Consider the following 14492-nt stretch of genomic DNA (forward strand, 5'->3'; position numbering starts at 1 on the left):
CTGCTCACAGAGCTGCCCGAGCGGCCAGCAGGAGCACCGCGCCCCGCCACGAGCCGGAGAATCACCGACGAGCCGTCCGCTGCACCCAGCCCGGAGTTAAGAGCCCCGCAGGCGGATCACAGCCCCGAGCAGCGCCGCCTCGTCTCCTCCAGAGCGCCGCCGCCGCCGCCGCTGCTGCTTTCACCGCCAGCTCCGCCGCGGCTCCGGGGGTCCGAGCAGGGGGGATCCGGGGGACCGGGGGACCAGGGGGCGGACCGCGCCGAGCGGAGGGCGCCGGAGCTCTGAGGCGCGCCCCCCCCCCGCGAGCACGAAAGTGGCCTGAAGGGGCCGGCGCTGCGGCCACACAACCCCGGGACTAGTGTATCCTCGCTGCGGCTAAGTGAATGGGATGGAGCCGGGACCATCTGGCGCTGGTAGGTCCATTCAGATCGCATGTCCTGTGGCTTTAATATCCCCCAAATTACACCATAATTACACTCACATGCTCCTGCCGAGGCACGCATGGCTCCTGGCTGCAGGTCGGACACCGGGGCCTCTGCATCAGCCATGCAACATCCATCCCATGCACCTCAACATAACATGAGAGCAGAGGGTGCGAGTTTAAAACCTGCCACCCTTGGGCCTCTGCATCATGGAAGGAGGATTATTTGGGATGAGAGATGGGCTAAAGTATCTGTCTTCATAGTTAGAATTATCTTTTTTTTTTTTTTATTAGTAGGTTACTGCCATTATTACTACTATTACCCTGAGTATTATCCTTTTTATTTTTGTTATTAATATCAGGAGGACTGCTGTTATTATTGTTATGCCACATTATTGCACTGCTATACTGTTAACTCACTATAGATATCACTATATTCCACTCACTAGATATATCTGGTGTGTCGGTGTATAATATGGTTATACATATATTTACTATATCAGTTCAATAGTACTATATAGTAATACTACTGCATTACTAGTACTATCATCCCACATGACTGCTGCTCGATACTGTTTGTACTTTACTTGAGTGTAACTGTCACTGGGATCACTAGGTAACATAGTGCTGCTCCCTGTTAACTTATGTTTATAGACGTATACAGACATTTGATTTTTATTCCATTTAATTGGTTCTTTTTTTTTAATCTCTTTCTCTCGTTGCACTGTTTTCACTGCTGTAATGCCCGAACCCCCCCCCCCCCCCCCCCCCCCGCACCCGGGTATTGTGTTATTTTAAATAGGGTTTAATGCACCCTACGTTGACAGAACCTGGTCTAAACAAAGAAAATCTCATAAATGATCCAGATTTATAGCGATGGGTTGTTTTTGGGGAGGCGGACAGTGTCCACAGCCGGGGGGCAGTGGGGGAAGGGGGGGGTCGTGGGAACCTCCGCCGCGGAGAGGTGAGGTGTAGCCCGCCTCCAAGCAGCGGCGGCGGCGCCAGCAGCTGGCTCACCCCCCCCCCCGAAACACTGGAGCTGACCCCCACGGTGCCGCCCCCCTCTGCCAGGAGTCTGGTCTGGTGATTCCTAGTGTTTTCCTGGGCGGAGGCTCCAAGACCTCGCATTTAGCGCAGGCAGTGGTGGGGACGGATGAGTTCTTTGTTTTTCATTGTACTCAAGATAATATTCAATAATGTAAATCCACACCTGAGTTGTTTTGGTTCTGGGGAAGCAGAAACACCGAGTTTGGTCATCTTGTGGATTCAGCCTTACTTAAAATTCGACCTCTATTATGGCTCCCACGATTGCTGGCCACGCGTCTCAGCGGCTCTCTGTTTGGGGTCTGGCCCGAGGATGAGCCCGTTGAGTCCGACGAGCCCGTTCGTAAACGCAGACAAGAACAGCTTTGGCTTCAAGCGCGGGTCGAAAGTCAGATTGCTGCGGAAGGTGTGGAACCCCCTGTGCGCACAATGCCCTGTCTGACCAGTCCAGGGCGGGACGAGGGTGGAAAGTCCAAAGTAACTCCGTCTGTTTGGGTGATTTATTTATTTATTTGTTATTATTAATGTTTTTATGACATGGATTGTGCGCCTCGTTCTGAAATCTCCGGACCGGTCTTTAAACACGAGCAAAGCTATCGATTGAAATGAGGCCCAGAGCTCGGTGCCTTTGTGTTTGAAGTGTGATGATTCAACGCACTGTTTGCCATGTTTTGCCCGTGGTCAACAGCCAGTGAAGCAACGCAGTCCAAGAAGTTTGGCCAAAATAGTTGGTATGTGATTGGCTGTTCGTTGGCATTCGTGCACTTGGCTGACTGCCCGTTAATGTGTGCTTGCAACGAAGCAAAGACACGGAGTTGCTGTAAACAACTGTGTGCGGTGATGCTTTTGCGTTTTCAGAGGTGAAACGCTGTGTTTGAACCGTTCACACATTTTGAGATGTTTGGGAGGAGCCACAGACAAGTTCACTCAAACGACCTTTTTATACTGTTTATTATGGCCTGGTGTCTCATCGTCTAAGGTGGTCGACACCCATTCACAAGACACTATATTCCATTCAGGAGAGGACTTTCCTCCTCTGCTAAACGTCCCGTCACAGGAGACATGCAGCCCCTCAGAGGCTCAACACGGCCCACACTCTCACTAGATGTTGTTTTGGGGACGGTGGCTCCTGATGCAGCATCAAGTCGGCTGCGTCGCTCCTCGCTGGGAGTGGTGCTAAAACTCTCGCCGCCCGGCAGCGACAGCCATTGTCTAGTGATATGTGTGAGTCTCGGGCCCCATCCCACCATCTGCCTCCACCGACACCACGGTGACGTGTGTGTGTGTGTGTGTGTGTGTGTGTGTGTGTGTGTGTGTGTGTGTGTGTGTGTGTGTGTGTGTGTGTGTGTGTGTGTGTGTGTGTGTGTGTGTGTGTGTGTGTGTGAACCCTTCACATTCACAAATGAAGTGTTTGGCCTTACAAAGTGTGTGTGTGTGTGTGCGCGCGCGCTCTCAATGGGGCTGGGTGATAAATCAATATTACACCTAAAAGTTTTTCAGTCATATTGTGTCTTAAATTAAGAGCCGATTTTTCAGTGCGAATCAAGGATTAGAAAGACAGACTTTATTTTTTTTTTATAGCACCTTTCATGCACAACATGGCAGCTCAAAGCTCTTTACATACATAGAAGCAGTCGTAATAATGAAAAGCAAACCACCAAAACTGACGTAGTAAATTGACGTGAGTATTCTCGCAAATATTTGAATGTTTATGTTTGCAAAATAGGAGTTTTGGTTTGATATCATATGTCACATTTACTTCAAGGTGATGATGAGCCTTGTATCAATCACCTGTTGTGGCGTGCGTCCACATGGTGCCTCACTCTCTATTATTATGCTATATTACCCTTTCATTGTAATAATAACTTCTTCCATGTGCTGATGCTTGGCGCGTAGCGTCGTCCCGCTCGCTGTTATTGTCAATTCCTGGGACTGAACCCCAATGTTTGAACCCCTGCCCCGCCCCGCCCTATCCCCCTTTCCCCACCGCAGCTTTTCAAAGCAGGGCTCCTCCACTTCTGGAAAGATTGATAACAGAGAGCCACAACACAATGTGGGAATATGATCACCACCCCCCACCCCACCCAATCGCTCCCAACGTCTCAACGCACACACACACACACACACACACACACACACACACACACACACACACACACACACACACACACACACACACACACACACACACACACACACACACACACACACGTCTCCTGATCTCCATGACAATACTTTGTTGCCGTGGTGTCTCCATGGTGAGGCTGGGAATGCAGTGGGGTCCCCCCATGTTGGGGTGCGTGTGTGTGCGTGTGCGTGTGCATGTGCGCGTGCGTTTGTGTGTTGGCGGAGCGGGGCAGCTGGGGTCTTTGTTTTCCTGGAAAAGGGCTGTTCTCTGGGGGGCTGAAAGGTTAAGACACGGGGCCCCTCACGCAGGAGTCATGGCTAACTTGTGTTCAACGGCATCATGGGACCCCACCTCTCTCCCCTCCTGGAGCCCCTGACCGCCGCTACGCCAGTTCCACACCCGCTCCTCACCTGAATGGACGCTGCGTGCTACAGGCCGCTGCCATACGATTAGATTCTACCATGGAAACGCGATTTAGATTTTATTTCCCTCGTAGGCTTCCATAATCGTGACAAGATGGTATAAGCCAATTTAAACTTAAACTTAAACTTTTTTTTTTTTTAAGCATGTTTTGGTGAAATACACAACATGTAACTCAAAGTGCTTTACATTTAAAAGCCACCAGATAGTAAGTGACAATAAAAGCAAAGCAAATACATTTACAAAGTAGAATAATAAAATCAATAAAAGAATGAAAAAAAAAATGGGGTAAGTAATAATTAGTGTCAATATTTTCATATTCAATGGAGTCCCAAAATGCACAAAATAAAATAATTGTCGGTTTTATTGCAACTGGGATTCTCAAATCGATGGGGAATTTGCGTTGTTCTGAAAAACGCTTCCGATGGCGTCACCTTCTTTCCCTAAAACTTTGGCAAAACATTGATGTGGATTTAATTCCCTCGGATCTGTGACGCTGATCAACGTCAATTGCAGCAGAACCTTGACGTTCAGTCTGTGAGGGAAACATGAGCCTCCCTGGTACCTTTCTCTAAAATCTGCCAACGTTTTTAAGAGCGATACTGAATTCCATTACCCCAAAAATTACTGAGTTCTGAAAACTATCGCAGTTCATTGTCTGGAGAACATCTGAAGACTGTGTTCCTGACCAGGAGAACCTCAAATAATAATTTGGGAGTCATTGGTGGCGGAGCTAAAATGGACAAAAGAGGAGATCCAGACCCTTCCAAAACCTTTTTAATTTATTTATTTATTTATTTATTTACTTTCTCGTCTCCCGTCCCTCTCCTCTAGTCTAATATATATCACCAAAACATGCCGGTTAATACCTAGGGGGTAAGGGTACAGCAGCAAACAGGGTCTATTTTTAGCCTAATATCTGAGTGCATTCTCGTGGTAGATTTGAAGTCGCCGTGCTGTTCATGCAATATGCACATTTTGAGGTTTCATCTTTGAGTCGGCAGCGTAAAGGCCTGAAGCTGGTGTTCCACACCAGCTGGTGTGGGTACACGTTGCAGGGGTTTCTGGGTGAACGTAAACCGCCTCGGCTCAAATTTAGAACTAATGGAGTAAACGGAAGGTGGTGTAGTGTAGACGGAGCGGTTAGCGGCTAGAAAGTAAAAAAAATAAAATAAAAAAATAAAAAGTTTGCAGAAAGCTTAAGGGGAGTTTTTGGCAAACTCAGCTGGAATTCTGCTTTGGGAATTAATGCTTCACGTCATTGTGTAACAGGCTTTTTATTTCCTGGTTTTCTCCTGGGAAGAGGTTTTGAAATGAGCAGAACCAAGCACTTCATTGGCCCTGTTCAGGAGGGATAAACACAAAACACACACAGATGGAGGGGCTTGCAAGCCAGCATTTAGATGGATGGATGGATGGGTGCATGGAGGGAGGGATGGGTGGATGGATAGATGGATGGATGGATGGATGGAAGGGATGGAAGGGACTCGGTTGTGGTTCTGCAACCCGGTGTTGGAACACTGAAACCATGTCCACCCTTTGCATTTCGTCATTGCCCGCGCTTTGTAAAGAAGCAGTGCTCTAATTCTATTTCTCTCTCTCTCTCTCTCTCTCTCTCGCTTTAATTCTCTTTCACTCATCCCTCCCACCCTTCACACCACCCCACCATCCCCGTCCCCCCTAATCTCTTTGTCCGCCCTCCTTTATGCCTTGTCAATATTCCTCCCTGTCACCCTCCATGCCCTCTCTATGACGTACGTCTTTCCCTTCCACTGGCTTCTCCCCCTCTCCTTCCTTTCCTTTCTCCTCCTCCGCCTCCTGCCTGGCTTCACCTCCCCACCTCCTCCATCACTCGTGGTCCCTGCCCAATGTTTCCTTCCTGGAATGTCCCCACGCTCTCCTGCTCCGCTGCCCCGGTGACGTCATCCCTGCTTCGTCCCCTAACCCTGGGCTTCCCGCCCTCTCCACCTCCTCTCTATCTTTATCATTCATGTCTGTCTGTCTGTCTGTCTGTCTGTCTGTCTGTCCAAACCTTTTCCCACTTCCTCTGTCCATCTACTCCCTTCATCCCTACCTGCCCATGTCTTCTTCCCCTCCTTTGCCCCCACCCCAGTGCCCATGGGGGCCTTCCCCCCACCCATACAGCAGGTGTTCCAGGCCCCCCGTCGGCCAGGCATGGGCACCGTGGGGAAGCCCATCAAGCTGCTGGCCAACTACTTTGAGGTGGAGATCCCCAAGATGGACGTCTACCACTATGAGGTGGACATCAAGCCAGACAAGTGTCCCCGGCGTGTCAACCGGTAAAGTCCCAATCAACAATTACACTTTAATTCAGTCCCTTCAACTAACTCTCCTCCCAACCTACTGGTTACACAACACAGTGTGTGCAGGGTATCTGCGCACTTTGAGATAACTGGCTGATGCCTGCGCCCACGAGGCCGATAAACAAAAAGTGTCTGCAGACTGTCAAAAATATCAATTTTTCTTTTCGTATCGATTCTGAATATTCAAAACGCTTTCAGTACTCATTTTCCGCACTGTGGATACACTGGCAGCAGCTGCTTTGCCCGCTGCCTCCTCTCGCTGACAGTGAGTTGTCACGCCCCGCTGCAGCGCCCACATAGCCCCGCCTCCTCTCACTCACTCGCCGTCTTTCGCTGTCTCCTTCGCTTGGGTTTGTGACGGTGTTCGCTCATTAAAGATGGCGAGCGCAGAGCCTCCGCGGCCGCCTTTGAAGGGAAACAGCGGTGCTGGCGGTCTAGTGCCGTTTGGGAACACTAACTCACAAAGCCAGCTCAAGTTAAAAAGCTCAGAAAGTTTTGATTTTTCTCTTCCAGCCAGCGCCGCGCCGTGCCGCGCCGTGCCTGCGCTCGCGGTTTCCCGTGTTTTTTAGTTTAGATCTATTTATTTTTGTGTGTTTCCTAACTTGTGGGAAACAACATTTCTAAACGCAAAACGGTTCTTTTTGGCTTTGGTTCAGTAAGGGGACGGACGCGCACCGTCGGTGGCGCCCTGATCGTGGAGATGCACGACCACGATGCCCATTCACGCTTCAAAAAGGAAAACAAACACGGCACGTGAAAAGGGCACCGCGGGCATGACGTGCCCGCCCGTGTGTCCCTGCCGTCCGCTGCCGTGTCACAACGTCTCCCCGTTGCTTTCCGTTGCTCTGGGACTTAATTTAGGAAAAACTGGATTTTTTTGTGTAAGTACTTTACTCGTAAATAATAAATAAATATTATTATTATTATTATTATTTTTTTTTTTGCTTTGTGTTTACAAAGTTTAGTTAGTTTTGATAACTCATGGACGTTAATTTAATTGATACATTTTTTATTTAAAATAAGTGCACTGTAGAGACAGTGCAGACAATAACATTAGTGTTACATAAATGTTCATTTAAGTTCAGCAATTTTGTGTCTCATTTATTATTATTATTATTAAATTGTTGTATTTTATCAGATGCCAAAAAAACAAAAAACAACAGCATGATTCTATGTCGGCCATTGACCTCCCCGCTCTCTAAATATCACCATCGGCCATTGAAAAAGCCACAGCGGTCGATCACCACTGCAAAGCCTTTTTCTGATTAATCAAGAACAGCGTGCAATGAGTCAGTCTCGCCATCTTTTTGTAAAATGTTTCCATCCAAATGTATTCAGGGGGATGATTTTAAACCAGTGTTAGAGATGTCACATTGAATAGAACGCCACTCATGTGAGTTTCCATCAGGTGGGTTGAACTAAATTAACTGTCTATCTCTATTTTTTTTATGTTCCAATTTTCAATGCCAGTTAATGCTCTTCTGCCATTTACTGGGCATTAGAAAGACATTTATTATTTCAGGAGTCATTTCATGGCACTGTTTTACTGCCATGAAATGAACATAATAAAAGTTGTCATAATGGTGGCAGCCCTCAGCGCTGCAAGAAGGACGTCCTGGATCCGGTTCCTTCTGCAGCTGAAATAGATCCTGTCCTGTCGCGTGTCCCCCGACTCTGTTTTGAATTTAAATGAATATCATTTTGAACTGAGCACGTCAAGCCGGAAAGAACGGAGGCTGAAGTGCGAGTCACCTGAAAACCCCATGTATCGGAGTGACAGCCTGTTCATGTCCACCGCAAGGGCAGGGAGAGCCTTTCCAGCAAAAAAAAGATGTGTTGTGAGGCTGAAGTCGCGGTGAATCATGAGTTCAACAGTTCATTTAGTCACCGATCGCCGGGAATACTTTTCAGATTGACTCAAACTCAGAACGTGATTTGGTGTAACATCACCCAGTGGCGCCTTCTCGGTTCTCCTCCTGCGCTGAACGACCCATGAGTGATGATAATCATTATGATATTTCGCAAAATACTTTGCAGAAGATTGACATTTATGGTGACGTGTCGTTTTCGGTTCACGTTCCTTGGAAACGAATGGATTAAAAAAAAAAAAAAAAAAGTGAACGTCTGCGTCCTCATGTTCAAAGAAGCGTCACATTTAAATGACCTTTACCACGTGTCCATCACCAAAGAGACACTTACAGCAGCGCCGTGTTGGCGCCCCAGCAGTTCATGGGTGCGATTGCACTTTTGCACCACTGTCGTAAAACTCTGTCCAATGTCGAAGTTGAACCTCACCGGCCAAGTTTCAATAAGTCTGTTACAAACGATAAACATACCCAGGTTACTGTGTGTGTGTGTGTGTGTGCGCGTGCGTGTGCGTCTTAAAGCAACACACACACACACACACACACACACACACACACACACACACACACACACACACACACACACACACACACACACATTACTTCTTTTTACCTGAAAATAACAGTTTCAGAATCGTTCTGATGATTCACTGACTTGTAATGTGGAGAATAGCACCACTTCCGCCCCCGCCCCCTAAACGCCACACACACACACACACACACACACACACACACACACACACACACACACACACACACACACACACACACACACACACACACACACACACAGATGGTTGGGAGGCTTGGGCCAGGAAAACTTTTTTTCATCCAAAAAAAAGAAGACCGGCACAGTTCAGATCCTCCTCAGAACAAGCCTTGGACAGTCGTCTTTTAAACACAGCACCGGAGCCCCCTTCTCTTTCTCTGTGGTAAACATGGGAAGCTGTGGAACCTCGGTTCCAGACGCTTTTGTGGTCGAGCCTCGGAGCCTCAGGCTTTCAGGCAGAGGTCGCAGGAAGGAACGCAAAGGTCACGCCACGCTCGACCCCGGCCTTTCAAGCGCCTCCTCGCCCCCCCGACACATGTATGAAGGCCAGGCCGCCCCCCCTCCCCTCCTCCTCCTCCCCCCTCCTCCCTTTGTCCTTCTCTCTCCCCCCCAGTGACCATGAGATATTGCTTTCAGCAGCTGCGTCCCGCTTAATCAATACCCTATCACCTTCAGAGCCCCCGTCCCAGGGGAGCCCGCTGATTGGGTGGTGGCTTTAATTGGCGCCACGGCAACCGTCGTCGGGGAAAATGTGTCGTCGTCATCGTTGCCGCCGGTGTCAGCCCGTAGTGACACCGTGTAGCAGGTGTAAAGGTGTGAGGTCGACGGGTGCATCGTTTGTCTGGGTTATACGGAGACCTCCGGGACGCTCCTTCAACCCGCTGTGGGTTGAAATGAAGGGGAATATGAGTGAATTCAAGAGAAGTAATTCAAGGGAAATCATTGGTTGAATCATAGCAAATCCATTGGAAAAAAATAAAATAAAATCCTTGACTATTGCGAGTAGTGAATAATGATTAAAAAAAAAATCTTTAAAATTCTAAATTGGGTCCTATTCCAATCTATCATAGTGTGTCTAGAGTATAATATTTACCGTTGTTTTGTTGTTTTGCTTGTTTGCATGTGGTGTATGAAAGGAGCCATGCAAATAAAGGTTAAAAAGGGAATGGGTAAGGGTACGATAAGGGTTATTATTAGAATGACATTAGTCTGTTCGTGGACTAACAAAGTCATTAAAAGTCTATGGAAGTCAATGGAAGTACTGAGGGTGCAGACACGCCCGATGACTTCAAAAGTTCCTTTTTGAGGAGGAAAAACAAAGTAAAAATCGAATTCCGTTCCACATACCGTAACACTGTGACACACCCTCTGGAAAATAAATAAATAAATAAAATAAGATCATGTTGATGTTTTGCCCGTGCGGCACGCCCCTAACCCCGTGCTGCCCCCTGCAGGGAGGTGGTGGAATACATGGTGCAGCACTACAAACCTCAGCTCTTCGGCGACAGGAAGCCGGTTTACGACGGCAAGAAGAACATCTACACGGTGCTAGCGCTGCCAATCGGCAGCGAGAAGGTGGGTTCGGTGGTCCAGCGTCGCGCTGCACCTGATGTTTATATGCTCTTGCGTTTTCCACCCTGGGGTCATGATCTGTTACAGGATTTTAACCCCCAACCTCTGGACCCCCTAGTGGTCCACTAGATGAACTGCAGGGGAGCCACAAAATCCTTAGCTAAACAAATGTGTATATATATGTACAAATATATATATATGGTTATTGATCACCACTGTCTGTGCTCGTTCGCTAATCAATGCTGCTTTGATCGGTAAAATAAATACGCTCTGAGAGGCAGGACGACCAAAACATTTTATCTATCATCTTTTTTTTTTTGAATACCAACTCTCACCTTAAGACAGCACATTTACAGTACGTTTTGGCAGCAATGTTGAAATGAAAGCCTTTCTTTGGAGGTAAGAGACGTATTTATCTTTTTATTTTATGTTTAGTTAGTTGTATTTATTCGTAGCGACTGTTGAACCAGGGTCTGTTAATGCGCTTTTTTTGGCTTTGCATTGGAATGACCATTACGAACGTACCTTTTAGATTTCTTTTCGATGTCACCCTTATTTACGGTGTCGGCTGCGCTGCTTTTTTACATTCACCACACGCAACATAAACACTCAACATAAAATCAGTAGAATTGAAACGCATTGTGGTTGTCTGACTCTCAGGTGGACTTTGAGGTGACCATCCCTGGCGAGGGGAAGGACAGGATCTTCAAGGTGTCCATCCGCTGGCTGGCCAAAGTGTCATGGCGCCTCCTGCAGGAGACGCTGGTCAGCGGGCGGCTGCAGGTTCCACTGGACTCGGTCCAGGCGCTGGACGTCGCCATGCGCCACCTGGCCTCTATGAGGTACACACACACACACACACACACACACACACACACACACACACACACACACACACACACACACACACACACACACACACACACACACACACACACACACACACACACACTTAACTTGATTTGTCGTATCTGATTCTGAATTTAAGTCGTCCCATATTGCAGAATCCATCTGAGGTTCATCATATTGGGGTTGTGATATCGAAAACAAATTTTTAAGCGAAACTCCCTTCAAATTATATACATATATATATACATTACATTTCATTACATTTCACTTCATATATGTATGAAAGTATGTATATGTATGTGATGAATAAACCTCTTGAATCTTGAATATACAGTATTATGATCCGTAGTATGATATGAATTTATTCCACCAAGTACATTTTCATATACAAGGAATTTGTCATTGTGAGGATTATTTTAGCGTGAGAAAAAAGCTTAACAGTCTAATTAATAATGTTATTAAAATATAATGAAAATACCAAATGTACACAAATTGACAAAAAATACAGAAATATATATATAATTTTTTTTTTTAAAGATTACTGAATATGCAAAATACAATACTATGCACAGGATAAATGATTGTCATAGGATATAGGATGAAAACAAATATAGATTATTACAATGTGCTTAAGAAGTTATTCCAGGTTCTGGTTTTCTAACTTGATATTTTGAATGATTAGACCTATAAATAAATTCACACGCTTGTCATCAGACTCCTGTAGCTGCAGGCGTCAGAGCCTGGAAACAAAGTGCTGGCTGAGCGGGATGCGTCTGGAAGTGTCTCCGAACAGTAGAATCGGTGGAATTTAGATTTAATTTCTGGGGGATATTTAGGGTCACAGCGCACGCTCAGCGCCGTTCCCGTCATCCAGCCACAAAGCATCATGTGGAACCTGTTCTTCGAGGTGGATTTTTGGGTGATGACATCTCCAACTATGCAACTCATATTCTGAGGTTTACAAGGACTTAACAAGATCCTTTTTTTTTTTTTGTCAACCTTAGGGCTGAAACCTAAAACCTCTGTTCTTGAGCTTACTCACGTACATGGTCGACTTATTTCTTCACTGGAATGCCCAAATTCCGCCCTAGGATGATTAATACAGTCCTCTCTCCTCTATTTTTAGCTTCAAAAAAAGGGACGCATGTGAGCGCACGTAGACAGTACACGCATTCTGGTTTGAAGAAAAAAAAAAAAAAAAGAAAAAACATATTTGAGAGTAAGTGATAAATTGATGGACAATTTAAGATCCTTTCATTGGAAGTCAAGTCTTGGAAAAATGCATCACGTCACATGTATCATTATACAGCAACAAAGGGAAAACGTTTCACTTTGGGCTTTGAAAGTGCTGGAAAATACTTGAATTTGAACTCCATCTGGCCTGTATGAGCCAGAGAGTTGTGGAAATCCTGACTTCAGTAAGAATACTGCCACTGCAGAGTGGAAGTAGAAGTAGTGATGAGGGAAATGACTCAAGTAACAAATAAGTCAAAATACTAAATAAAATGCTAAAATGGTGCTTTTGGGGAAAGTTTGCGTAAAGAACATAAACACAAGGATTTGGATGGGTGGATGGATGGATGGATGGATGGATGGGTACTTTATTTGCTCCCTGAGGAATATTGCAGTGTACCAGCAACTCACAACGAAACAATAGGCAGGAGCAGAAAAAACTATAGAATCAAAAGAGGAAAAGGAAAAGTGTCGATATATGGGAACAAACAGTAAAATATACAATCAACCCCACAGTAAACTGTACACAGTAAAATATGACAGCGTCCTGTAAAACAAACCTGGAAAAAACCTTATTCAGTCAAGAAAAAGTATTTTGTGCGGCAAGTTAACCAAACTGCAGCTCCAAATGGTAAATGTTCAAGTTGTAGGGTAAAGGCGGGGTCGGACCCTCACGCAGCCCCCTCTGCCGCCCTCCTTTACCGTAAGCTTCACCCCAGATGACTCATTTGGTCTGGAAGGCTCGATGACACACCAGCGGCCCTGGAGGTGAGGTCACGCTGAGGTCATCATTCATATCTCCCCCCCCCCCCCCCCTCCCTCCCAGGTACACCCCGGTGGGTCGCTCCTTCTTCTCCCCCCCTGAGGGCTACTACCACCCTCTGGGGGGCGGCAGGGAGGTGTGGTTCGGCTTCCACCAGTCCGTGCGTCCCGCCATGTGGAAGATGATGCTCAACATCGACGGTGAGCAGCTTGGCGAGGTCGTGGGGGGCGGTGGGGGAGGGCGGGGGTGGGGGCGGCGGGCTGGTAGTGAAACCGCAGCCCAGACGCTGACATCACCATCACTGGTGACTAAATGGCGTCTAATAGACAGATGGAGGCAGGAAACAGACTCTTGTATAGGAAAAAAAAAAAAAACCCTAGATGCATTTTTTTTTGGGGGGGGGGGGTTCTTGTTTTTCACAACCAAATTTGACAGAATAACTCCTTCAAAACACCTCCTGGGAGCATCTTTGAGCAGCATTGTCAATCAGTCACTTGTTCACAATGATGTTTTGGACTCACTATGCTGTCGGCCATTTTGTTATAATCACTCAAAATAAACCTCAGAATGGAATTAACAAACAAAGGCCGTTTCTCAATACCAAGTGCGCAAAGTCCGGGTTTGCGGACTTGGTAGTTCAGACTTGGCAAGTTGGACTCGGGAGTACAGACTCCCGGGGACCAATACCATTAGCACCGCTTGGTGCGAAATGCATTGTGGGATACTTGGCTGTCCCAAGTGCACACAAGTCACCACCGATGCATCCTCCATAAAATGGGCGGAGCAAGTCCACATCCTGGCATTTGGACTGGACTTGGCTTGATGCGGAGTTTGAATTGGAACAGTACTTGGGCTGCGACTGATGACGTTTCACAAGTACAGCCGAGAACGCGAGTACAGCCGAGAACGCAAGTACAGACGAGAACGCAAGTACAGCCGAGAACGCAAGTACAGCCGAGAACGCAAGTACAGCCGAGAACGCAAGTACAGACGAGAACGCAAGTACAGACGAGAACGCACATTGAGAAAGGGCCGATGTCCACAAAGGAAGTGCATGTATCCCAGAATGCACAGCGGTGCCATAGCAGGAAGGGGTAAGAAGTTGTTTGGGGGGGGCGAGTATTGGATCACCGCACTATTCACTTTGTGGCATGAATGGAAATGGTTCAAAACCTGAATGTTAACTTCACGTGTCATTAAAGTTGTCCACTGCCGCTCACCTCTGCTCTCCGCCGCCCTCCAGTGTCGGCCACGGCCTTCTACAAGGCCCAGCCCGTCATCGAGTTCATGTGTGAGGTGCTGGACATTCGCAACATCGACGAG

General features: G+C 47.1%; 1 protein-coding gene across 2 annotated transcripts in view; it reads left to right on the forward strand.

Moving 5' to 3' along the window:
- Positions 1–307: 307 nt before the first annotated feature.
- The window catches only part of ago1 (argonaute RISC component 1), a gene marked incomplete at its 3' end in the record, with an annotated part of 27750 nt that continues 13565 nt past the window's right edge, over positions 308–14492 (forward strand). Inside the window, exons 1-6 of one of the 2 annotated variants that reach the window (XM_080005488.1) lie at positions 308–413; positions 6127–6313; positions 10207–10327; positions 10985–11166; positions 13233–13369; positions 14413–14492. The exon at positions 14413–14492 is cut by the window's right edge and continues 55 nt beyond it. In XM_080005488.1, coding sequence (XP_079861614.1) covers positions 389–413; positions 6127–6313; positions 10207–10327; positions 10985–11166; positions 13233–13369; positions 14413–14492 — 732 coding nt within the window. In that variant the 5' untranslated portion in view covers positions 308–388. Of the gene's footprint in view, positions 414–6126; positions 6314–10206; positions 10328–10984; positions 11167–13232; positions 13370–14412 lie in introns of those variants that run through there. The other variant, XM_080005489.1, reaches the window with a different exon arrangement.

Source organism: Zeus faber, assembly GCF_960531495.2.
Source record: "Zeus faber genome assembly, chromosome: 8".
Taxonomy (NCBI): Eukaryota; Metazoa; Chordata; class Actinopteri; order Zeiformes; family Zeidae; genus Zeus; species Zeus faber.